Source organism: Camellia sinensis, chromosome 3 (assembly GCF_055761805.1).
Source record: "Camellia sinensis isolate YWXY chromosome 3, ASM5576180v1, whole genome shotgun sequence".
NCBI lineage: Eukaryota > Viridiplantae > Streptophyta > Magnoliopsida > Ericales > Theaceae > Camellia > Camellia sinensis.
The window spans coordinates 31,623,388-31,651,370 of record NC_138963.1 but is presented as its reverse complement, the minus strand read 5'-3'; the positions used below and the strand labels follow the sequence as shown (position 1 = coordinate 31,651,370).

Below are 27,983 nucleotides of genomic sequence, written 5' to 3'. Positions count from 1 at the left end.
GAGAGGGGAAGTCAGAGAGTGATTTGTAGAGGGATAGAGTTTTGATTGTAGAGAGAGAGAGAGAGAGAGAGAGAGAGAGAGATGGAGAAATTTGCAGAGCTGAGAGAAGTAGTGGAAGGTGTGGAGGTAGTAGACGCACACGCTCACAATCTGGTGGCTCTGGACTCCACTCTTCCTTTCCTCCAATGCTTTTCTGAAGCCTACGGCGATGCTTTATTGCTCGCACCCCACGCTCTCAACTTCAAGGTACATACACCAAACACCAATCAATATCTTCTTTTTGTCTCCTATTTCTCAGTCTCTACAAGTTTCAACCTCAATTTATCAATTTTGTACAACAATCGGTTTTGATTCGTTGTCTTTTCCTTATGGAGCAATTTGCAAACTTGGTAAAAAAATCAAATTTTTAATTTTTACCAAGTTCTTTAAAAAAAAAAAATAAGTTACAAAAAAATCACTAAAATAGTCAATTTTTTTGCCCAAAAAAGCCAAAAAAAAAAAAAAAAAAATCAATTTTTTATCAACTTCTCAAAATATTCCAATGTTTTGAAAAAATGATGAAAAATTAATTTTTTTGGATTTTTTTTTATAAAAAAATAAAGGTGATATGACTAAATTTTTTTTAAAAAAAACTAAAAGTATCTTTTTAAAGGCGTTGGCTTCTGTCCGGTCCTTAATCGGACTGGACTGTACTGTTGGGTCCGTGGAGGTCTACCACGGATTTTCTTTTGATAATCTGAACCGTTAATATGCAGAACTCGTTGAGTACTATAAGTTTGTAAAAAATCACGTTAATCGGATATCGGTAGCTATGCGATCAAATCAGATTTTTATCAACCATTAATTTATTCACCATCTATTTTTTTTATACAAAACTAATTTGATCACATAACTACCGATATCCGATTAACGGGATTTTTCATAGGCTTATAATACTCGACGAGTTCTACACATTAAACGGTTCAGATTATCAAAACAGAACCCGTGATAACCCTCCACGAATCCAACAACACAGTCCAATCCAATCCGATTAAGGACTGGACAGAAACAAGCCCTTAAATATGTGTTTGGTAAAAAGGGTTACGGTGCTTTTGGCCTGTCAGTACAAATCCAGAATTTTTAAAAGTTGCCCAAAAAGATATCATTGTGCCATACAGATTTATTTTACCAAAAATGAGCCGGACCCTAGTAAAACCCATCCCCACCCACCCCAGTGCCACGTGACACTGCAGGATTGAAAGAAAAAAAAAAAAAAAAAAAACAAAAAATTGGCCAATGGAGGCCCGCCACGTCACTGGGGTCGACCCCCAGTGGGGTATGTAGCAGCGTTGTTTTTTTTATTAAAAAATAATTTTTTTGTAAAATAAAAAAAAAAATTCAAATAAAATATCACATCTAATCCCATAATTATTTCACTTTTTTTTTTACAAATATTATATCTAATCACAAAAAAACTCAACTACCTTTCTAAACACTAAATTTTTTTTTTCCAATAATATCCTCTAACTAACTAAATTTTCTTTTTCCAATAATATCTTCTAAGTAAAAAAAACTTACATAAAAACTCACCTCCCAAACACCCACTAATTATTCAAGAATTTATATTTATTTCATAAATATTCAAAAGGGTATGAAACTCCACATTTGATTCAGTCAAAATAATAAGTCTCAATGTCTCATATTCAATAGAGTTCAGCCATGGGGACACCAATTTTTACTGCATATTTTAAAGGTAATTAAAAATACATTCTTACAGTTTATTTAAAATATAAATTATTAGAGTTCTTTCCAATTATATAACAAATGATCTATTTTATTAATAAATTATTAAATTAAGTAACAGTTTTAATAATGTCATAAATATATTTTAATTAATTGAGGTGATTTTATTGTTTTATAAAGGAGTTGTTAGAAATTTTATTTTTTCTATTAATCTTGTTAAATAAATTTTTTTAATAAGGAATGTTTATAATTTTTAAAATTATAAGAACAATTCATATAAATTTTGTGTTTGTATTTTACCCAATTCTACCAGTTAAGATGGTTACTTATGACCCACTCTCAACTAAGACCATCTCCAATCTTTTTTCTATTTTTTTTATTTATCTAATTTAATTTGATATGAATTATTTTAATCATTTCGTCAAATTGAATTGTGTGGTTTAATTGACTTTCGTAGGATTGTATCTATATTTAGGAGGAGGGATTTGCTGTCTTTGTTGTGGGGCCCATGTTGGATCACACTTAAACAGGTCAAATGAAAAATCAAATTGAACGAATTTTATTGTTATATGATTAAATTGATTTATTTAAAAGAAAAATAAGTCATCCATTTTTATCAAGATAAATATTAAATCTGATCAACTTGAATTTTTGGATATATTCTCGATGAACTATATAAGATAACAGTTTGGATCTATGGGGTGGATATACAACTGAGGGGCATATCAGGACTTCTCATCCAATTACAAGAGGTTTCAAGAAAATGACCAAGATTTTGTGATAAAGACTTAAATTATTTTATGATAAAGACTTAAATTCTATAAACTTGATTTTTAGTTTTTTTTTTTTTTAATTTAAAAAATAATAAATTTCAATTTTTTGATGTTTAAACCACCATGTGTGGGCAAAAAGAGACATATTTGAATGACTTCATGAATTTTGTTAAGTTGTAATAATGCCTTTTGACAGAGGCTAAAAATTGACTATTTGACAGCAATAACTAATGGCTTCATAAAACTTTTGATACCATGTATGGAATTTTTTGATTCTCAATTTAAATTGCTTCATCAATTATTATGATCTTTGTTGTTTTCCAATCTGTCATCACCTCTTCAGTGGTTCCCCTGTGGGACATTTCACTTATTGTTCCTCTGTTATTTGCTCAAAAGGACATGTTTGTAGACATTCTGACTGAAGTTCTTGGACTCACTGTTTTGAGTGACCTTTTGAAATTAATGATATAATGGTAATTAGTTAATCATCTTTATTTTTTGGTTTTTTTTAATTTTTTTAACTATAGACTTTTTTTTTTTTTTTTCGCCAGATAGTCACTAGAAAACTATAGTTAGTTCTAGTTAGAAATTAAAATGACAATATTCTTTTTAAATGTTCGATAATGGCATCCAGAAGGATATGTTTTAAATTTTAATTGCATTTGGATACGAGTATTTGGAGCCAGTGTATGTCCAAGAGGCAAATCTTATTAAATCCTAAATCTTAGGACATACGGATATGTATCCAAAAGTTGGATATGGGTAGCTGAACACATCATGAACACGGATACAGTTATATTGCATAAATGTTATAGGTTATTTAGGAATTTACTTAAAATTAGATGGGATTTAGGGGAAAAGAGGATTTCTATCTGCCTTCCCATATGAGAGGTTATAAAATTTTCTTTTAGTAAATTTGAGTTTCTCTTCCAAACACCATTAAAAAAAAAAAAGAAGAAAAAAAGAAAAGTTAACAGGATCTAAGTGTCTAACTTGAGTGATATTTGATGGACACGGATACAGTCAGGAATAGAAAAGTCCATAAAACTTTGGTTCCCATTGCCTACGTTGGCCTCATCAGCAATCTTGAATTTCGACTTCTATATATATTTTTTTATTGTAGCAATATGCCCAGATGTTATCTGGTTCAACTACAATTTTAATGTCATTTAAACTAATGAATTTTACATGCTTGGTGGAATTATTATTGCCTACTCGCTGCAAGCTTTGCTGTGGTCTTGCACTGCTTGCCTGAGCCCATAAAGGATGTCAGTTACGTCATCTTTGAGGCTTATCTAAAAAACCCACTGCTCAACGTGGGCGAGCTTTCTCTACCTCATTGTTAATGTATTTGGTTTCAACCCATTTGGCAGTTACAGATGAAGATTCTTTGACATGTTTGCTGGATTGTTATGAAAATTTATGTGTAAGGCTTTCATTCTGACAGCACTCGTTTGCATTTTTCAGAGAGGTATAAGGGATATTGCTGAACTGTATGGATCTGAGTTATCCTTGGATGGCATTCAAAAATACCGCAAGGGCAATGGATTGCAATCCATAAGCTCAATATGCTTCAAGGCTGCAAGAATCGCTGCAATACTCATTGATGATGGAATTGAGTTTGACAAAATGCATGACATTGAATGGCATAGGAATTTTGCACCGGTGGTTGGTAGAATATTGAGAATTGAGCATCTGGCTGAGAAGATTCTTGATGAAGTGAGATTCTTTCAATCTTTCCCTCTGGGTAGACATAGTTATACATGTTATATTTATAGAGTATTTAATTATTATGAATGTATCTTTTCCATTGCTAATGCATTTCACTTGGTTAGATTAACTTTTGGTAAAACTATAATTTTATGCTGCGGTCGGCATTAATTAATGCAAAAATAATTTTATATGTTAAATCTACAAAAAATGTAATGTTCATGATACTACCATTTTCATCAGAAGATATTGTAATTGGCTTTCTCATTTGATTCGATGTTCATCTGAAAATTTAGTCACTGGCATTAGGTTTCTAGCTATTGCCTTCTTTGCCACTTTCCAAAGTAGAAGTGAAGCAGTTGATTAATGATCACATTCCATCCCAAGTTTGATGATTGTAACAAATTTTATGTTGAACATGAAGATTTGTTATGTCTAATATACAGTTAATTTGAATATTCATCATTTGGGATCATTTCCTCTGGCTAAGTGAAGTGGGCATTCTACTTGCATTAATACTTTCATAAATATTCCAATAGAATGATTTTGTTGAAGAATAATTGCATGAAATAAATGGAAAACCTGAGTATGAAGTGGTTGATGGTATTGAGAGAGAAAGGAAGAAGCGGAGGAATTGAGAAATACTTCTTCTGGATCACAGTTCTATGTTATGAGCAACTAGCATCCGGCATAAATGTGGTCCTCTTGTCCCACAGTAAAAATTAATCAATATAGTATGAACATCAATTGGGAGTGTAGCTGGGCCCAAGTGCTTGGGTGCTTGATTGGGAGCAAAATGAGAACTGGTAGACATTTTCTAGGGCACTGAAGAGAAAATATTTTCTTGTCAGGAGTTACTTCAGGCTTGTGTGTGTGAGAAGAATCTACTTACTATCTGGAATTTTCTTATTATCGAAGGCTATGAACTATTATTATCTGGAATTTTCTTTTCTTTTCTGTTTTTATTGTTAATATTATTTATTTATTATTTAGGGGAGGCCAGATGGATCTACCTGGACATTGGACAGTTTCACTGAAACATTTATCGGAAAGTTGAAGTCATATCCTTCCAGATTTTGTTTTAGTTTGTTATGTTTTTTTGTTTTGCAATATTGCAGATACCATGCCTTTTGTTCTGTTTCATCTTTTTGGTTAGTAGGAGGGAAGGAAAGTAAGTGAGCGAACTTGTTTGAATGGGGGGATTTAGAAAACCAACCTCCTTTATGCTGTGTTTAGTTGGAGGATTTGGGAAGGGATTTGGAAAGAAAAAAGGGAAAAGGTGTGTGAAATTAGGTTAACTGTAGGTATATTTTATTCATATTTCACATACCTTTTCCCTTTTCCTTCTCAAATCCCCCAACCTAACACAGCGTTAAAGCTCTCCCTTCTTTCATTGTTGTTTCCACCCATTTTTGGCCAGATTGATTTTGGTGAGCCTAAACTTGTACTCCTCATCTTCTCCTCCTTTCCCTTCTCCTCCTCATACGAAACAAAGGAGAGTTTCTTAATTCCTTCCCTTTTCCTTAACCCAATTTCCTTCCTCCCAGTTTTCTCTCTACTAAATGTACTGTTGTTTGTATAAACAGATATTCCTTGTTCCACATAGTTTCCTTATCCCTTTGTTACAGTTGCTAATAAAATTGTTGGCTTGAAAAGCATAGCTGCATACCGCAGTGGTCTTGAGATTAATACAAATGTCACAAGGAAGGAGGCTCAAGCGGGTCTTGTTGAAGTTTTAAATGGTGAGTATTAGGACAATGTAGAATGGATTTTCATTGTTCTAAGTATTCACCACTGGATATTCTAATCAGTCTGTCTTTACCTTTACAGCTGGGAGCCCCGTTCGTATCACAAATAAAAACTTCATTGACTATCTCTTCGTGCAGAGTTTGGAGGTTGCCATACAATATGATTTGCCAATGCAGATACACACTGGGTAATGCGTTTACGATTGTTAAGTGGTTTCATTTGATGTGGTTGATTGCTGAGACATTTGGAAGAAGAAAATAATAACTTGCAATGCTTTTAGAAGTTTGGTATGGGCTAGATGTCCCAAGATATCAACTTATTTCTTTTTCACCTGCCCTATTGTGATAGATCAAACAGAGAATTAAGGCAAATCTGTTTTCTCTTTTTGTAGTGCTTGTTTGACTTTGACTCTTTATTGACTACATTTTTTTGTTCATTCTTTCCTCGCATCAGTTTTGGAGATAAAGAATTGGATTTAAGGCTCTCCAATCCCTTGCATCTCCGCACCCTTCTTGAGGACAAGAGATTCTCTAAGTGCCGCTTAGTACTTTTACATGCATCATACCCATTTTCAAAGGAAGCATCATATCTAGCCTCCATTTATTCTCAGGTAAGATATTGAAGATTACAATGAACAATTTGTTGGGATGTCTGTCTTTGATGTTAAACTTGCTGGTTCTCTAACAAAGCAATGCATTCAATTTTTAGGTTTACCTTGATTTTGGTTTGGCTGTTCCAAAGCTTAGTGTTCATGGGATGATATCATCTGTCAAAGAACTTCTGGAGCTAGCTCCAATAAAGAAGGTGAGAACAGAACACATGCACTTGAAGAAATATTGGAAGAAATGCTTGTTTATTTAGTAAAGAAATCTCATAAAAAAATAAAGAAAATTAAAAAACTGGCAAAATCTGACACGATAAATTTCTCAAGTTTAGAGGTCATAATTAAACATTTTTACACTTTTGTATTGAACTTAGATTAATTTGTTTAAAATCATAAGGTGGACGGAGGGTAGAGGATAATAATACGAGAATGCGAACTGTAGGAGGACGTGCTGCAATACTCAAGGCTCTTTTGAATTTCCTTCCAATTTTTATTCATCAGTTAGCTATTCCTGTTTAAATTCCGTGAGAGTCAAGGCTTTTTCAAGAACCTAAAAATAACTAACTAAATAACTCTTTATAAGAATCCATCTGCTTCTGACTCACTCGCACATTAAATAAACATTCAAAGTTATTTATTTCTGGTGGGCCTCCATTTATGTGATCTTTATTTGACAATTCAGGCTTTTAGATTGTGTCACAATGTCCTATAAATGGACTGTGCTTTTTTTTTTTTTTGTGTGTGGGTGTGTGTGTATGCCTGGGATTGGCCTGATTTGTCCTCTGTTTATTAATTTTGTAACAATTTTCATTTTCTCTATAATTCAATTTGCAGGTGATGTTCAGCACTGATGGTTATGCATTTCCAGAGACTTTTTACTTAGGTTGGTTTAAGTAGTTATCTATCAATTTTGTACTTTATTTTGTGATAATATCTTGAAAATCTTGGAGGAGCCAGTTCTGATTGCAGATTGAAATTAATATGAATACAAAATAGAGCCTATTTCTCTTGTTTCCTGGTCTTATTTTCTAGTTTATTGTTTTTACAGGTGCAAAGAGAGCACGTGAAGTTGTCTTCTCTGTTCTATGTGATGCATGTATTGATGGTGATCTTTCCATTCCTGAAGCCATTGAAGCAGCCAAAGACATATTTTCAGAGAATGCAAAAAAGTTTTACAAGATTAATTTATATCTCAAACCTTTTGATTCTAAAATCAATGAAGTTTGCAAAGTTGTGAAGATGGAGACTGATACCGTACAATCAGATGTTGCCTTTGTTCGCATTATCTGGGTTGATGTTTCTGGGCAGCACCGGTGTCGTGTGAGTTACTTTATTCATTAACTTTGTTTGGTTAGTAATTTTTGGGTTCAAATATTAATATTTTTAAGAAGTTTGACATATTATTAGAAAAGTTTGTCGAATACAGCACAGCCATTATTCTATGAAAACAGCATGCTTGAAACAAACATGCCTGTTAAGTGGTAAGAGAATACTTTAAGTTCAGTGGAAGGAGATGGATGGAAATCATCTTGAAGTCTCACATTCATCATGGGGATTGATGACTTCTTGATGACTGATCTAAAATTAAAATTGTGATTTGCTATTCTGGCTTGGTAAGTATTGAAAGGAAAAAATAAATATATAATTAATTAATCAAATTATATAATTAATTAATCAAATTTTAGTTAAGTTAGATTACTTTTCATAGTTTACCATTTTCAAATTAGTCTGTAACGTAGGTTCCTGTACTTGTACAAAAGTTTATTTGATTGGTTCTCACACTAGACTTGATGTGATTTTCCACTTTGATTCCAAAACTGCAGGAGAGCCATTTGGCCCTCATTTCTGCTATCTTCTTTAAAACCTTGATCAAACTAAGAGACCCCTTTATTGGGTATGCATGTTATAGTAGTTAATCAATTAAATTAGATTCCTAGAGTAGACTTCATTTTTGTATGAATTTTTGTTACCAAATGTTGAGGTAGTTTTTTTTATTTTATTTTTATTTATTTAAAATGTCTGCACACCAATGTGTGGCTGGAAGTGATTCAATGGTATCATTATCATTTACTTGTGAATTTTGATATAGGGTATAGTATACAATATAGCAGTCTTGGCAGATTGCTATGAAAATCCATTGTTTTAAGACAATTTTATAGATTTAGAACAACAGCAAAGTTAGATATAGTTTGATTTATGTTTATTCGTTCCTTGTATATCATTTTTCCAGGCTGTTCCAAGAAAGCGTTTCCATGATGTTGTTGTAAAGAATGGTCTAGGCCTAACTGTCGCTTGTATGGCTATGAGTTCAGCTACTGATTGTCCTGCAGATGAGACTAATCTGACTGGTGTGGGTGAGATCAGGCTAATACCTGATTTATCAACGAAGTGTATAATTCCTTGGTAGTACATCTCTTTCATAAGTATTACCTTTGTCTCTCCATTGCAGCATAATTTTTGTTAAACATTCACGATCTTTTTTTATTTTATTTTTTATAGTTGCACTGTATATTTCACAGATCAATATCCCCGTTGTCAAAACTTGAAGAGTGAAAATGCAAAGAGGAAAAAAAAAACTCTTATCCCAAACATGGAAGATGTACACTAAGGGCCAACAAGATTGTCCCAAAAATGTGATTTGGGCAATTTTAGAGTTTACCCATTTAAATATCAGATAATTAGACATGTTTTGACTATCAAAATGAAACAACCCAAAACTTGATAAAGACAAAAGTTTTATTCTAAAATTGTGGAATTCAAAATATTTTATGTTTAATTTCTACACAAACTTGAATGAACTCATTTACGTGTGCATAGGATTTGAATTAGTTAATTCAAAATGGAGCAATTCATGGAATGAGTAAATTCATGCAACCATACAGGCCCTAATAAGATGGTCTGCTTAGCGGTTTATAGTTCATTTGAGATCTTCGACAACAAATCATTATATGACTTTAGGATGGCACATGGCATGGAAAGTAATATTATGTGCCCAGTAATCAGAATAGTTTCACATATTTTATTCTGTTGGTCTACTATAACAAATGTGGATCATATACATTCAATAAACATATGCATATCTCAAGTGTGTTGTCTATAATCATCTGGTTGGGCAGCAGATATATTTGTGATCATAATTTAATTTATTTTTTTGGACCTCAACAGGGCAAAACAAGAAGAAATGGTTTTGGGTGACATGCATCTTAAACCTGGTGAAGCTTGGGAATATTGCCCAAGAGAGGCATTGCGTAGAGTTTCAAAAATTTTGAATGATGAATTTAACTTGGTAAGCATGATGGTTTATTCATATGAAATATGTTGTCATTCAATTTCTAATTGTATATATATACAGGTGATGTATGCAGGTTTTGAAAGTGAGTTTTATCTCTTGAAGAGTGCGTTAAGGTATGTGATGCAATTGTTTCCAGGCCTTCTTTTAATTTTGTTTTCCAGTCGATATTGCAAGTATTAACTATAAAAACCTGCAGGGAGGGGAAAGAAGAATGGTTTTCATTTGATATGACGCCCTACTGTTCTGCATCTGCATTTGATGCTGCTTCCCCTGTACTTCATGAAGTTGTAGCTGCTCTACAGTCCTTGAATATTGCAGTTGAACAGGTAGAAGGAGATAAGTATTGTCGTAGCTTTTTTGTACCGGAATTATGGGAGGTTGTTCTACTTAGGTCAAATTTTGAGGTCATAATCACACAATCCATATTATCACTTAATTCTTTTTGTAACTTCTCTCCGTGGATTGGAAAATGACTTCTTATACATTCTTGACATTGCTCAGCATGTTAATTCCAATTCTAGTGCCTCAACCATGTGAGTATATATATGCATGTATTTATTTTGTTTTTTTTAAGAAAAGAAATTTAAACCACAAAGACTTCATAATGCTCTTATTTCTAGGATTTGCTATCTCTCTATTTTCGTGACCTACCTTTGAGGTGACCCAAGTTATTATGAATTGTACATGTGTAGAAAACAATGGTCATTTGCTATTTAATTTTAAAGGCAGTTGTCTGAACACACAAGACATAAGGGTACTCCCTCTAAATTTATTGTTGTTATATGCTTTTAGATCCATCATATTGGATACTTGATATACACTTTTGGGCCCATTTCCTAATAGCTTAAGCTTTTGGGATTAGTAGTGATCTAACATGGTATTAGAGCTTAGGTTGGGGGAGGTCTTGGGTTCAAGACAGTCCATTTGTATTTGTTCCCTGTTTGCATTGTGCTTTCTATTTATGTATGTCAGCTTAAGGTTTTGGAATTATTGGTGATACATCGCATCATATCTATGAATAGAGATTTTTTAAATTTTATTTTGCAAATCACTAGTTAATGTATGCAACAAAATTGTTGTTTTACGTAAAGTACCCGCCACTATTAGACAGACTGTATTGTCTGATTCAACGGTGGATTTTAGTTTCTATATATTTTTTCATTATGTTTCCAGTTCACTGCAATTCAAGTAACATGGTTCTTGTTTTGTGTTGTGGCTTTTTAAATGTTGTAGTTGCATTCAGAAGCAGGGAAAGGTCAGTTTGAATTGGCATTGGGATACACTCTTTGTTCTAATGCTGCAGACAACTTGATTTTCACTCGTGAAGTTGTTAGGTCTGTTGCAAGGAAACATGGGTTGCTGGCAACTTTCATGCCAAAGTAAGTGTATGATTTTTTATGACATGGGTCCAATTTTTTAAATGGAATTCAGCTAGAACTAAACTAGGGTATGGAGTTGGGAACAGATTCTATGTATAATGTATTTGTAAGAATTGTTCATAGTGGTTTCACCTCTCTTTCAGTGTATCAATGTTACTGTATATCTTTGGATGAACGGTGAGGAGAGTGTTCTATCCGTATGATGATATAAGAAGTATGATCAACATTATTCTTTTGGATTAAAGGGGAAAAAATGAATATCTTTGTTTATTGTTTGTATTGGGCAAACATTTTCCTTTGCCTTGTATTTTATTGTTTCATCAGTAATCATCTACACATGTCATATCCTTTATGTACCCTATATGTCAAACCTACCACGCTAAATGACCGTGGGATTTTTCCTGTATCATTTCCGAGAGCTAGTGCGATGACTGATTGAATCGTTCTAAGGTTTCTGCACTATACAATATTTGACTGTTTTTTGTTAAATATGATTTTGCAAGAGGGTAAAAATGTGATTCCACTTGTTCTGTTAACGTCATTAGGCCAACATTTTTGACAAGGGGTGTTAGTGTTATTTTAGAAACCTGAAGGGTGTCCTTGTCAAAAACTTCAAGGGTGTTAGTGTAATTTACCCAGAAATTTTTTTTAGAAAAAAGACCTCAAGGGTAAGAAATACTGCTTTGAAGTTATAATTAATTGTAAAAAAAATAAAATTCAGTTTATTATTTATGTTTTGTTGTAATAGTTCATAAATACTCTGCAAAAGAATCCGTCAGTGTTAAAAATACTCACTCAAAGTTGAACTTTACTCATTTCCTCACCTGCAGAATTTTCTTCTTCAAGCTATGTCTCTTAACTGTTTTCTCCATTTTTTTGTTTGCCTCAGGTATGCATTAGATGATGTTGGTTCTGGATCTCATGTGCATCTCAGTTTGTGGGAAAATGGGAAAAATGTATTTATGGCATCTGGTGGACACTCTAAGCATGGAATGTCCAAGGTTGGAGAAGAGTTCATGGCAGGGGTTTTAAATCATCTTCCTTCAATTCTGGCCTTTACGGCACCAATTCCAAACAGGTTTTTAATTTTTTCTTATAATTTTGATGATTCTTGTGCAAAACATGTGTCAGAGTTGATTGAACCCATATGAATAGGTAGTTAGGTACTCACAGAGAAGTATGCATTTTTACCAGTTCTGTTAAAATATCTTGTCTACATAAAATTATTTTTTAAGCATGTGGTTATATTTGGAAATTTGATGGGCGTACTATTGATCTTGAGGAAAACCTTTCAAGGTGATGCTGTTTCCATCACTTTCTGTTCTGCATGAAGAAAGCATATATCTCACAATAATTTCTGGAGCCACTATTCCGCAAAGACTTTTTCCCAGTTAATCATTTGAATTGAAACAAACAGATCCTTGCATTTCTAAGTCTCCCTGCAGACTTGAATTTATTTATTTTTGTGCATGGACCTTTTTCTAATCTGGAAGTTTTTATGTAGAACTCGTTGGCCCAGAAACATAAAAAGACAGATAAGATGTTTGAAATTTTGAATGAAATTCAATTTTTGATGAATTGAAGGATTTCAATTTTCAGCAGAATATGTAACTTATTTTTTAAAAAATACATGTATTCTTTTCCTATTCTTATCATAGGTTGTCTGTGTGATATGGTCTCGTGTAAAACTCAATCCCAATAGCTAGCTTGTAAAGTGAGGGTGCACTTTTGACACTTATTCTAATTGTCGATGTTCCCTTTTTGCTAAATTTAAATAATGCCCTTCTGTGCAAATTCTTTTTGCCCATTTCTTCACTTCCAAATTTATGCAGTTTGAAGGATCAAAATTTTAGTACGTTGTTGGGCTTTTGAACTTCAAATAGATGTGTATTAAATTAACAAAAAATAATATAGTTTGTTTTCTCTAATTTCCTTGTTCAATTGTTATTGGAATGTAGTTATGATCGCATAGTGCCCAATATGTGGAGTGGAGCATACCAGTGCTGGGGAAAAGAGAACAGAGAAGCACCCTTGAGAACCGCATGCCCACCTGGGGTTCCAAATGGTGTTGTGAGCAACTTTGAGATTAAAGCATTTGATGGGTGTGCAAATCCACACTTGGGGCTGGCTGCTATAATTGCTGCTGGGATTGATGGCCTTCGTAGACATCTGAGTCTGCCCGAACCCATTGGTAAGTAGGATTATATGATTGTACTATACCCAAAGTGTCACATCGATTATTTGTTAGTGTTTTTTCTGTGCATTGTTTCTGAATATTTTTTTAGACATACCATCCATAAGTCCCCCATGTTTCATGTCCTTACGGCCCTGGCACTTACCCAACAAAAAAAAAAAATCCTTTATGAATTATGTGAAAGAGTTCAGATTCAACTGTATCATTCCTCTGGCAGTGTTCATGCCAAATATTCACACTTGGTTTGATATGCATTAGTTCATGGTATGTGCTCTGATGTTTCCAAAAACATAAAAAGTGTTTTCTCTTTTCTGGGGGATTTGGTCAAAACCCCCTCATAATAAAACTTTAATGTGTTAAGGACAAGCACAAAAAGTTTTCTTTGAAAAGTTCAACAAATATTACTATTATCAAAATATTAAACTTTAAAATAATATAACTTTTGATGCAGATGTCAATTTTTAATAAAATTAATATTTTTAGAATTCTCTCATTAAGATCTATGAAATAAAATCCATGTTGACTATGAAATTCTCTATAAAAAAAAAAATGATTTCCGTTGAAATCGATGTAAACAATAACAGTAATATGTTACTTTGTCTTATAGTAACATGTTACTCTATTTGACAGTAACATGTTACTCTGGCAATGTTATCAAAGAAAAAAAAAAAAAAAAATTTACGTTGTCCTTATTCAATTATATGTTTTGTCCTTGGGGGGTTTATGAAGAAAAATAAATTGGGCTGTCCTTTTCACCAAACAGAGGTCCAATGAAGGGGTTTTGACTAAATTTTCCCTCTTTTTTCTTCCTCAGCAATCTTTATGTCGAATCTTCCAAGGGTCCAAGCCCATCTAGGCCCTTTGATTCCAAATTTTTAACTGTATCTCAGATGCATTTACTACAATTTGGAGTCTAATATGAGTTCTATTCTCATTCCTCTCAATCCGGGTGCTTTGGTATTGTTAAATTGTAGGACTCATTTTTCTGACATATCACTAGTGTGCATATTTTATAATGGAACTGTATCTGTATTGGTCATAACACCTCTCAAAACTCCCACATGTACGACATCTCCTAAACAAGTCCATTGCTCAAATGGGAATTTTCTCAATTTCACATGCTGGAAATGCTTATATAATTCTATTAATTCCGCAAATCGACAGGCCTTAGGATGTTGAAAAGATAAGTAATTAATTATTTTTCCAAACCGTAGGCATTTCATAGTTGATTTTATTTAATTGTCCTGTATATACTAAAGAGCACCTTCAGTTTTGTGTGTTATTTTAACAATGATTCCTTCCTCACCTAACCTTTTATGGCTTTTTTCTGCATTCACTTACCAATATTTTCATTCAAGTAGATTATTATATAGTGATGAACAGTATTGGGTATATATATATATATATATATATGCTTCATTTCTGCACATTGAATAAAGTTTTGTATTCCTATCTGACATTTTAATGATATTTTTTGGTATGACAGATACAAACCCTCATAGCCTTGGCACAGAAATTAAACGATTGCCAGAGTCTCTTTCAGAATCTGTGGAAGCTCTTGACAAAGACGGTATCTTTAAAGATCTGATAGGTGAAAAGCTTTTGGTCGCTATAAGAGGAATTCGCAAGGTATGATCCAAATAGAATTTCTCAAACGTGTTCTTGAGGGATATTAGTAATGAATTCAAGCAAAGAAGGAAACGCCACAGTTTTTCTAAAACCTGCTTAAATGCCTTATTTTTATGGAAAATGATATGCTTACCAAAATTCATAAAAGGAATGATGTTGGTACATCATTCTCGAACAAGAAGGAATTCAGTTTTTAAAAAAGTTACCCTTCTAGAACTACCTGGAATGTGCAGTAAACTTTTTTTTACATAACTAATGATGATATGTAATGTTCTAATCATCAAACCCAAATCTGAACAGTTATCCAATTTAAAGTACATCAGAAGTCTTAAATTACATTACGAAGGGGCTACTCTGGAGTTTAATCTGAAAAAATTCCATTTTCTGTTCTAAAATTAAGCAAGTAAGGATGGTGACACAATGTTCTGTTTTGCAGGCGGAGATTGCATTCTACTCGGAAAACAAAGATGCATACAAGCAACTTATACATCGCTATTGAGAGTAAGAGACGTGATGATTCCTTTTTGTGTACTATTGCTTTTTGAAGATGTGATAATGGTTATAGCCACAAAGGGATTAGTTAAAGTAACGGAAATAATAACAGCAGGTACGCATGTCGCAACCTGTGGAGTATGTTGTTGTTGTTCTTATATTACTGGCTACTGTTTTTGATTTCTTTGGTCCTTTCTCTTTCAATAATGTCAGTCCGAGTGTTATATTTTGTACACTTCTTTTTCCAGCAGCAAAAATAATAAAGTTCATGGTGGCTATAAGCTTTTTTCATTCTTCTTATGGTATACATTTGTTCTCTCATTTGCAAGGCATTGCTAAATAATAGCTTCATTTGGCATAGCTTTTGAATTTAGTGTATTTGAAGCCTATTAGATTGCTCATACAATGACACATTATTTTATATGCTTCCTTCATTTTCCTAAAATATTTTTAGGGTAATTGCTCCAATTGAAGAGGAAAGTTTGTTCCCTTTTTTTATTTTTTACTTTTTTTATTTATATATTTTTTTCTAAAAAAATTGTAATACCATATATTTTGATTGGTGCTAAATTGTCTCTCAAGTTGAATCACTGAAATTTTTGCTTTTATTTAGACAGAAAAAAAAAAAGAAAAGACAAGAAAAGTAATGATGATAATGACCGCATTAAGATGCAGTAATGGGACATAAAAATTGAGGTTAGTTACAAAGTTGATGAGATATATGATTGAAAGAACAAAAGTATATTTACTAAAAATTTATATGAAGCCAAAAAAATGTTGTTTTACTTATTTGTTAGTAATTGACACAAAGGATATGTTTGGATGACGCTATTAATTTAGTAGTTAGGGCAGTTAGATTGTTATTAATGAGCGAGGTAAAAGTAGAGAAAGAGTGATTAAAAGTTATTGTGTGTAAAATATTTTCTCTAATAATAAAACTGCAATCTATTTTTCTTCTATAATGTTGAAAAATTAGTTGTTTCATTTTCAACCTCGAATTGTGTATTTGTGAAGATTATCATTTACTGCTGTGATTGGGTAAAATATCTTAGCTAATGTGTAGTAAGTTTCTTAGGATTATAATAGAGTTTGTTACATTGTGAAGCTTTTGAAAAGAAAATCAATAGAGAATAAATTCTCAATATTTTCATTGGCTTAGGTTGAGTACAAGAACTGAAACAGAGCTTTTTTTTGCTCTGTTTTTTTTTTTTTGCAAATCCAATTCATTCTTATTTTGTACTTGGGACTTGCAAAAGGGAATCACTCAAATCAATTTCGTTTTAGGTTGAATACAAGAACTGAAACAGAGTTTTTGGTTCTGTTTTTGGCAAATCCAATTCTTTCTTATTTTGTTCTTTGGGCTTGCAAAAGGGAAATCAACTAAAATATCGAAAAATCAGTTTTAGAAGCATGCTGAATTTGATCCAACATACGTTCAAGGTGGAAATCAATAAAAAAATTAGAGTTTTTACAAGATGGGTTATTTTTTAAGAATAATCATAATAGCTGAAGTTACATAATACAATAGTCATACAATCAAAAAAGAATGTATAATCATGATAGAAAATATGAATTTTTGGTAATGCCATTTGCATTTGCATTTATGAGTAGATTAATTTAACAGTTAGGGCATTAGATGGTTGTTATTTTTTTATCGGCAAAAAAAAAAAACTTTATTGAATAAGAAAGGAAAATCTTTACGTCTTATATCAATAAAGACAAAAACTTAGGAAAGTGTTACCTTTCATCCCAACTAGGTTGGTACAAAAAACACCTCTTCTTATTTGCAGTACATACCATACCAAGGTTGAGCAGCACTTCCACCAAGGTTGAAGAGAGAGAACCAGAAACAAAAACAAGTAACAACTTATCCAGAAACAAAACAAGTAACATCAGTTTACCCAAAGACTGACACAACCCTCACTACCTACCACACCAACCCTCACTACCTACCACACCAAGCAGCACCTCCACCAAGATTGAGGAGGGATACCAGAAACAAAACAAGTAACAACAACTGATCCCAGAAACAAAACAAGTGACATCAGTTTTTCCAAAGACTGACCCAACAGTTAAGAAATTGTCCTTCCTAACCTGAATTTTTGTGACACAAAATAGCAAATAAGAAAGATAAATGAATCAAAGAAATCAAACACACACAAAGAAACCTAAGGATTTATGTGGTTCACTCCATAATAGAGCTATGTCCACCGTTGCTGCAATTTTCACTATGATCAGAAAATAATAAAACCCTAAAAGAGGCGCTTTTCATGTATTTACAAATATAGAATTAGGGCCCAAACGCCCCATTGAACCCAGTGCACAGTGAATAGTATTCATTACGATCCACAGACTCAACCAGCACTAAACAGTTAATGCATAAGCCTATGTGTACTTATATGAATTCACACAAGCCTTGCCGGTTGACATTAGCCCCAGCAAACTTACATTCAGTTTCTAGCTTTCCATACATTTCACGCCCCAACAAATGGTATTGCCTCTCATATGCTCTTTTCCGGCTTTTTAAACTTGAAGGCTCCCCAACCCACCATTCCAGCAGATTACTGATAGTCTCTAGTACATTCCACACCACAGAAGATAGATTGTTAATGAGAGGAATATGAGTAGAAGATAGTCATTTCTTTCCATGTTCTATTTTAGTCTTTTGTAATTTGAAAAGCTACCGCTAGTTTATGTCATTCTTAACTGATTAATGTATCCTATGGCTTTTAATTTCCTCCAATACACCAAAGAATATCTCATAAAAAAGCGAGAACTTGTTAAGAGAAAAATAAATAAATAAATTCAAGGTGTGAAGATTAAATAGTAAAAATAAAATAAAATGAAAGCATACCCTATGAAATTGATTTGATAGTTGTAGAAATATAGTTGGGGCTCCCGATTCTATTTGAAAAGCATCCAGAGAATTTTGTTATGCCAGTTAAGTCATGCGAGATTGTATAAGAGCAAGTAATAATAAATGCATGAAAAAAGAGATGCATGCTAATTCTATTGTGAGTAAAAAAAATATTCAATAAATAAATAAATAAATTCATTTAAAAAGAGATGCATGCTTATTTTATTGTGAGTACAAAAAAAAATATATATATTCTAAAACTTTCGAAGAACACTTGCGATTTGAAAGCATTGGCGGAGGAGCTTAAAATGCATTTTGATCGAAACTTAAATTTGTTTGAAAATTTTAATTTAGTTTTTGATCAAGCTCTTGTTTATGACAATGCAACAATAATTTGATGCCCCGTTCTTTTATGCATCCCTTTAATTTATCAACCCTAATGATGTGACATTAAGGTTAGACTCCACATAATGGGATATTTGACAAATCAAAATTTGACATTTGTTAGATACATCATTAAGCATAGTTTTTAATGGTGATAAATAAAGTATCTCAAGCATTTTTCTTCAAATAGAATGGTCAATCTTGCATTTTCTTTTGGTGAGACTATAAATTAAAGCATTGGCCTTTTATAAAAGAGTGAAATAACTCTTCTACTCTTGTTTTGCCAATATAGGACAAGAGGTTTTTAAAATCATAGTTCAGAATTATTTAAGCCATTTGTATATTGAGTAATATTTCAATAATTATTTTTAAAAAAAAAAGAAAAAAAACGTTGACCCTATTTAACCACCTGCGAGAGCCCACTCCAATGGCTTTCTTATGGTCCCTACTAATGGTTGGATCTCGAAATTTTTACATGGAAATATTGATCTTAGAACAACAATTATGTGTCTCATCACGGACCAATTTTAATTAAATACATAATATATGATTTGTTTGACATTTCCTGAAAAATCTAGAAATCCCCTAGATGTTGATTTGTGATTATGTATCAATTTTAAGCAGAATATAACAATCCCAATCAAACAATCAAGACAAAGAGACACAACGATTTTAACGTGGAAAAAACCACAATTGGACACCTCCAACTGTGATAAAAAAACCACGGGCAACAGCCACAAGAACAATCCACTAAGAAGAATTAAAGGAATTACACAGGTATACTCTCAATTACCTAGCGAATCCACAACGCCTAATTGAACCAACCTCTATGTGCCTCTTCCAACCCCATCTTCACCACGGAATTGTCTTTCTGATGAGCCACTCCGGATTCCACCAAAGCTTCAGGCTCGAATTCTTCAGAATCCACAACTGAAGAATAACTCTCTCTTTTGTGTATAACAAACAAACCTTTGATGTACTCTCTTTAGATCATGAGTTGAATACTCAATAAAAACATCAAAGAAAACTCCCAAAGTATCCCCAGATATAAACCCTAGAAACCAAAAAGAAGATCTGGAGCAGTTATCCTCAAAATCTGACCCAATAAGCGAATTTATAGAATCTGTCCCGCGATCTCCGCTCGAGCTCAACACAGCCCGCTCGAGCGGACTGACCAAAAACTGCGTGCGAACAAACTGAGATGCGCTCGAGCGTAGGAGAATCCGCTCGAGCGTAAAATCACACCTTCCAGTATTTTTACAGGCGACTGCAGAGATGCTGAGAGCTTCCAATCCCCGCTCGAGCATCACTTTCCCCGCTCGAGCGGGAAGGCCAAAAATGGAAAAACTGGAAAAATATAACATGATCGGATAGGCAACTTTGAATGCAGTTTTGCATTTTGCTTCGGGGGCGCTGCCCCTCGACCCCGCCGTGGCGCTGCCCCGGACCCGCCAAGGGGCGCTGCCCCCTGGACCCCCGCGAGCTGACCGGGCAGCTCAATCCCCGTCATAATCAGCGAAGTGGCAATCTTGAAAGTATTAGCTTCACAAACTTCTCTGAAAAGCACAATTCGGGTTGGATTCGCATCTAAACACTCATAGTCTCACTGAAAATAAAAAGTGCGAATAAAATTACAACTCAAAGGAGTTTTGTCAAACGGGATTGCCAAGAAATAAAACCTAACATTTCCTATCATATTTTCTTATATTAAAAAATTTGTATAGTCGTATTTTATAATTGTGACATGAGAAAATAATATTTTGTGAAAATATTTCCGACATGGGATTTCCATTTTCTGAAAGCTTGCACATACATCATGTATTGTGATTCTCTCTAATTCATACATGAATTGAAGGTTTTCATTTCATTAATTCAATTGTAATGCATCATCAAAATTCAAAATCTCCTAATCATTTTTAAATTTTAAATAACAATTTATTAATAAGAACCATTGATTACGAAATGAAGATTTTCATTTCTTATTCTTATTTTATTATTATTTTTTGGGTAAATTACAAATATTTTGAAATTTGCTTAAAATACAGCTCCTTGGGGGTTATGGAAATTGCAAATATTCTCTTATCAGAATTTTTATTTAACAAAATTAATAGAAAAAATGGAATTTCTAATTACTCCCTTATACAAGAATAAAATTACATGAATTGTCAATTGAAATTAGAAACTTGAAGGGGCATGATGTAATTTTCAAAATCACAGGGGATAATCTATATTTTAAATAAATCTCAAGAGGTGTATTCGTAATTTACCCTTATTTAAAAAAAATAGTTCATTTTTTTTTTTTAAAGATATGTTTAGAGTGAAGAACAAGTCCTAGTAACTGCCTAATTCTTTGTCAACCCTCCAAAATCTACTCAATCTTAACAACCAAAACAAACTAGTCCAAAATGTAATAGAGTATTGACCTATATTCTAGCCAAAAAAATCTTAATAAAAATAGATAAATTACCATGTTGATTCATTAATTCTCCAAATCCAACTAACCAACCAACCACTTCTATGCACAACTCAATGGTATGGCGTCTGCAAGCCCTATTGCAGTCATTCGTGTTGCTTCTTGTTCTTGTTCTTCCTCATGTCCATGCCAACAGCAACAATCACCCAGTTTGGAGTGCACACAAGTCTCTAGTATGGGTTCCCAAGCATCATAGACCTAGATTCAAGCCCGGTCCATGGAGGAATGCTCATGCTACCTTCTATGGAGCAGCTGATGGCTCCGGAACACTACGTGACTACTTCTCTCCTATCATTTTTTATTATTAAATCTCTTTATGAATCACATCGTAATATACATTGTGGAGAATATAAATAATAAAGTTGTCACTTTCTCTAATAGGATTAGTGAGAGCTTGAGGTATTTTTGACAACACAAACATGATGCTAACAGTGTGAATTTAACCATCTTCATCTTCTTTATCATAAATAAATAAATAGATAAGATAAAATATAGTTAGTCTCACAATTTCAATATAATTATACTCACACTCAATGTATTAAGAAAAGAAAAAAGATAAAGATAAATTACAATTAGCCTTACAATTGTTATGTAATTACACTCATAAGAGTTTGTCCACTAACAACATTAACAAAAATGTTGAACTTACATAATTGTCATTAATCTTTATTTTCTATAACTAATTATTTTTATAATAAAACTAAATTTATCAAATATTGGGTATGGTTGTTCAGATGTAGGCGATGGTTGAAAACAAGGATAATAAGTGTAAAATAGAAATTTTAGCATAAAATATTACATCATCATTTGACTATCGAATTTATATTTCAAATGAGTACAGTGTGATCATGTTAAAATTGTGAAACTAGTTGTAATTTTTTCATTAGTCCAAAGAGATTAGTGTAATAAAACTGTCTGCAATTAGGTTTTTCCGAATATTTTTGTTAGTGAACATTGAGAAAAATATTGTGCAGAGGGAGCATGTGGTTATGAAAATGTAAGAGAACAAGGGTATGGTTTAAAGACAGCAGCATTGAGCCAAGCTCTATTCAACAATGGGGAAACGTGTGGAGCTTGTTATGAAATTATATGTGTGAATGATGCCCAATGGTGCAAGCCTGGCCAACCTACTCTCTTCATCACTGCCACCAACTATTGCCCTCCAAATTACAACAAAGCTAACGACAATGGCGGCTGGTGCAACCCTCCCCTCGAGCATTTTGATTTGGCACAGCCAGCATTTCTTGAAATTGCAGCCTACAAGGCTGGCATTGTTCCGGTCCAGTATCGAAGGTAATTGTTGGCCTTTCATTCCTCTTCTTTGTGTTCTCCAAATAGAAAATAGTTTTTTTTTACTTGCACATAATTCGGTTACATTACGCAAACATCTTATATGAATGGACTGTCTAAGGTGAGATTCACACGTTTGGTGAGCTCGATCCGGTATTAGAGAATTATGTCTGATTATATAATAAAATTATATGTACTTAAAAAAAAGTTTCAACTTGGTTATTACGAGTTGGACTGCAGTGCACACCCCCTAAATTGTGCGCATTATGCATACCCCATTCTTTTATGATTTTTTTTTTATCGGCAAAAAAGAAATATTATTAGAACCAGAAAAAAGAAGGAAAAACAAGAGAGGACTGAATAGCAGATGAAAAGACATATCCTTTTCAAACTGCCCAAACAGCCACAACAGTGTTGGCAAGGAACCAACACAACAAAAGCACAAGCAGAGCCGAAAATTACAAAAGCAAACACCCACTCAATACTTCAACTTCCTTAGATTGAGAACTCTGACATTTCCAATCCAAAATATAAAATCATTCACTATGAAGCAACCATCTTCAACCCGTCTTTTATGATGCAATATGGTATTTGTTACGGCAACAATTGCATCGAATTGTTACTCTGAAATGAATTATGACCCACCGTTGAGTCATTGGAGTTATGTGTTAAAGAGTATGTAAGAGGACACAAAAAACAGAAAAGAAAAGAATGAAAGCACAAAAAGGGTAATTCACACATAATTTATCCCAAAATTAAGGTTGCATCCACGTTGCTATGTTTTCACTACGATCATAATGTTACAGGATATACAAGAAAAACGCCTCCCACAATTACATATACATAGAAATTAGGAGGAAAAGTTACACCAAAAAAATAAAGTAAAAATTACTTTTACTTCGAGGTCAAGTGGCTATTATCCAATACATATCAAGATCTACTATCCTAACATTACGACACAATGTGATTGATTCGTAACTTTATAAGCGTCACATCTTAACTTAGAGCATATCACATCGTAAAGTCTGCACTACTTCTTTGGTTTAGTTATTGGGGTTGAAATGGTTAGTAGATCACATAAAATTAAGCCTTCCTATAATCTGTGCATCAATTAGAGGTCACAACCTAGAGCAATAGCAAGTGTTATCCGCTCCCACTTTATCACGGATTCAAGTCACGAAAATGAGTCTCTCCATAAAAAAAAATATATTAAAAAAAGAAAAAAGAAAATTGTCCATCTACTCTCTCGAACCCTACTATAAATAGCGAGTTTTGTGCACTAGATATGACGTTTTATAATCTTCACATCAATTATACAAAAAACTGGTTTGAGTTGTACTATTATAGGGTTGCATGCAAGAAGAAAGGAGGGATTCGATTCACAATAACAGGGAATCCGTACTTCACGATGGTGTTGGTGTGGAACGTTGGAGGGGCTGGGGATGTCACTGGCTTGATGGTGAAGGGTGATGAGAAGGTGGTGAACTGGATACCGATGCAACGCAATTGGGGCCAGAATTGGCAGACCACTGTCATGTTAGTCGGCGAGTCATTGCGCTTTCGAGTCCGTGCTAGTGATCGTAGATCCTCTGCTTGTTGGTATATCACTCCCAAAAACTGGCAGTTCGGTCAGACCTTCGAAGGCAAGAATTTCAAGTAGGAAATTAATCAACAATGCTACGCAGTCCAAAAAGCTATTTGAAAAATGATCCGAACACTTTATTTTCTAGTCGCTTTCTAATTATTTCTAGTCGCTTTCTAATTAATTTTTTGGACTTTGTAGCTAAGTAATTCTTGTTTTTTTGTTTGTTTGTTTTGCTAGCTATATGCATGGTGTGGTTACTATTTGCTACACACCATGCTTTTTTTTTCCTTTTTCTTTTTTTTTTTTGGCCTTAAATTGTACAGTTACTTTCTTTGGTTCACTGCTGTATATATATGTCTTTATTGTTGGTTGCGAAGATGTGTGTGGCAAACCAGAAATTAGACAATTGTCCTGGTTGCATTGTAGAATGTCTATTCTTTAATTCATTCTGTAATTTAATTATATTCAGTTAAATCTTCTTAAAATTAGAACCATTGCTAGTCTTATCAAATAAAAATTAAAATAGTGTTTTGGGTTGTAGCATGGAAAATGAGATTTATGTAAACACTATGATACGTACACATAACATTTATGTGGATCCATTCATAATATCCACATGCGTGTTAAGTTTTATAGGTACATGTTTTTAAAATATATGTTTTATTTTTAATTAATTTATTTTTTTGCTATAAATTAATGATTGAAAGATGTTCTTTATGCGTTTAACAAATCTAATTAAGTGGACCCTTCTACATATGCATTATGATTTGACACCTGGCATTGCAAATCTTATTTTGCTCGTAAATTGATGATATATGGGACTTTTAAGAACAATTCTTCGTCTCTTTTGTCTTATATATTCTAGCCAATGAGCTTTTAACATGCTCTTTTGCCAGAATTTTCTCCTCAAAGGAACTTCTCGGATGTTGAAATTCGACGGTTCGACTGTTGCTTCTAAGCATGATTATTAAATCATGTTAAGATATGCCTAGCCTCCCGATGAAGGGAATTGGCTCATCTTGAGTTAAGATAGTAGTAAAATGAAAATTCTCAAAATATAAACAATTTTTAAAATATGTGACATTTTTTTTTAATAACTAATCATCTCGACTTGTTTGCATGTATCTCATCTAATCCTAATGATCGGACAAATCTTCAGTGGCCCATTGGAGTAAGACAAACTTGAAAGTCTGAATTTTATCGTCGAATTTTTACCGCTCAACCAAATCTTTAGAGTTTTTGTAAAAATATATGATAGGAGGTTAAACAAACCAAATCTCAACTGTAAATGAAATAGTAGAAGCCAGTTTGATGGTTTGACAAGTTATACACTATTAATAATTCTTAAAATCTAGAAATTATATGCAATTGGGAATTGTTGAAGCCTAAAACATGTATGATGTATTGGGAATAATTAGTTTTCGAAACTTGTGGAATTGGAACTGAAAATAAAAATTGTGGGACTGACGTAAGTCGAAATCTGTTTATTACATACTCCACATCTTATTAAAACTAAAATTTAATACACAAGATGTCATTGAAACCTTGTTAGTTGATGACTGTATGGGAAAGAGAATGAAATCCTTGTTAGTTAATGACGGTATGGGAAAGAGAATGAAATCAGGCCTGGTTGAATGGCTTGGTAAATCGTAAGAATGTGCCCTCAAGAAAGGACAGATCGGCTTGGAGCAACAAAACTAGAGTATAGAGTATAATGGTTTCCGTAATTTAATTTTAGAAAGTTGGTAAAAAATTAATTTTTTGACTTTTTTAATTTATTTTGTCTTTTTGTAGGTAAATTATGTGACAGGTGATGTGATCCAAAATGGGTAAAAAGTTAGAAGCTCACTTTTTACCAGCTATAATAACTCAATTTTTTATACTAATAAAACGTAAATTTTGTGGGCATCAATTTAGAGCAATTTGGGAAGTTGATAAAAAGCTAGTTTTTTGGCTTTTTACCAAACAAGCCACCAAAAAAGTCAAAAAGTCAAGAAGTCAATTTTTTACCAACTTCCCAAAACACTCCTTTATATTCGATCAACTTGTCTAGTTTTTTTTTTTATTTTTTTATCGACAATAATAGTTATTAAACAAATAAATATTTAATTAAATAAAAAAATAAAAAATAAAATAAATAAGAGATAAAAATATAATAGAAAACCTCAACCAAGAGATCAATCTCGAACTCGATTATTGGGATGTTCAATAGGTAGAGAGGGTGAGGTGGGGTCCAGGCCCAGTTTTGAGATTTTCTGACCCAAAATCGATAATCAACTAATAAATATCACTAGATCATTTGGGGCTTTTTACATATTTTTTTTTTTATTCAATGAAATTTTTTTTTAAGGTAAAGGACAAAGATTTGTATCAAAATCACAAAAAATACTTAGCATTACATTATAACAACTAATAAGTATCACTTGATCCTCACTTTTCTTGTATTTTTAGAAGCAAATAAATAAATCATACTTGCATAATCTAATTTTTTTTTTTTTTTTTGTAAAATTATTTTCAATGGATAACAATGCTAATCCATTCAATCTTTCTTGCGACATGGTTGATCGAAGGTAATTTTTTATCATTATTTAGCAAATTTTCATCCAACAAATTTTAATTCTCATTATTCACCAAAGTTTCAAGTTCTGCATTATTCAAGTCTTCAACTAATTCTTCTCCTTGTTTGTCACTTGTAAAGAATTTATCAATAACTCCTCTTTGACACTCGACTAATTTTTCGACTATTTACTTCTTTTTTCTTTTTGCAAATCTAGACAAATAATTTCTTTTAAGAATCATGATAAGCTGGGATCAAAATAATTTTTTAGATCAAAACAGTACAAGAGCACCACCACCACTTAACAAAACACAAAACTTTTAAATAGTATAAGAGCACCGCCACCACTTAACAAAACACAAAACTTCTAAATTATATGATGTGAACTATTAAACTTCTAATGTTATAATAGCACATGTAGCAAAAGATTAATTCTTCTTACTGATACAGATTTATATAAATACCAATATTATAATAGCAATTGAGCAAAAGATAAGATAAATATTTAATTAATCGAATAGAAAAAAACTGCTGCTCTGAATTCTTGAGAAATTCGTTAGTACTCTGCTATGTCGCTTCTCTCAAATTTTTTGAAAAATTAAATTAAGAGTTAGGATTCGGAATTAGATATGGATAGAGAATGAGCCCTTTTAATTTTGAATGGGTTTTTAATTGTTTAATGGGTCAATTTATTTTAACTTAGTTTGGGTCTTCTTTAATTTTTTTTGAACTTAAAACATAAATAATATATTACACTAAATTATAATAAGAGGGGTCCTTTTTTGAGTCTATTTTGAGAGGTCCTAAGCCATGACCTTATGGCCTATGCCTAGGGCCAGCCCTAGTGGTGTCTTTGGTAGTTGGCCCAGAAAACTTGCAAAAATTGTAGAATTTTCAATGATTTGTCCCCTTAAGAACCACAAAATGAACCAAGACAAAGAAGAGCAAAAAGGTAGAAGAATCAATATCTCTGAATCTCCAAGATCTTTAAAGTTTCACAGATAAAAAGATAGACCAGGGAAAAGGGAAAAATATTATAACTTGGCAAAGGAAACCAACAAAGTTGAACAAAGTTGACACTCAGGATAATGGTATTGAGTTGGGTAATAAGAGATGTGACCGTCAATTAGACAAAATCGTGGTTAAGGGTATAAAATTAATTGGAAATGTTCAATTGACACAAGATGCTAAAGACGAAGCTGTGGTCCACCACATATTGTTTTCGTCATAAATGATAATAGTCCGTCAAATTCCGTCTCCACACCTGACAAGATATTTATTGGAGTTGGCAAT

General features: G+C 32.8%; 2 protein-coding genes across 2 annotated transcripts; both read left to right on the top strand.

Moving 5' to 3' along the window:
- Positions 1-7: 7 nt before the first annotated feature.
- On the top strand, positions 8-15,838 carry NODGS (nodulin/glutamine synthase-like protein). Its single transcript, XM_082919454.1, has 18 exons — positions 8-246; positions 3,963-4,214; positions 5,199-5,267; positions 5,833-5,947; positions 6,036-6,141; positions 6,408-6,564; positions 6,663-6,758; positions 7,393-7,441; positions 7,607-7,878; positions 8,789-8,961; positions 9,724-9,844; positions 9,911-9,963; positions 10,047-10,176; positions 11,084-11,229; positions 12,119-12,307; positions 13,188-13,420; positions 14,910-15,052; positions 15,489-15,838. Exons 1-18 carry the CDS (start codon positions 82-84, stop codon positions 15,549-15,551), a joined length of 2,532 nt encoding a protein of 843 aa, XP_082775580.1. The 5' UTR covers positions 8-81; the 3' UTR covers positions 15,552-15,838.
- Positions 15,839-21,314: 5,476 nt separating this feature from the next.
- On the top strand, positions 21,315-24,509 carry LOC114256320 (expansin-A9). The gene is made up of 3 exons (XM_028195937.2): positions 21,315-21,531; positions 22,233-22,551; positions 23,896-24,509. The coding sequence occupies exons 1-3, from the start codon at positions 21,315-21,317 to the stop codon at positions 24,206-24,208; spliced, it is 849 nt and encodes a 282-aa protein (XP_028051738.1). The 3' UTR covers positions 24,209-24,509.
- Positions 24,510-27,983: the final 3,474 nt, after the last annotated feature.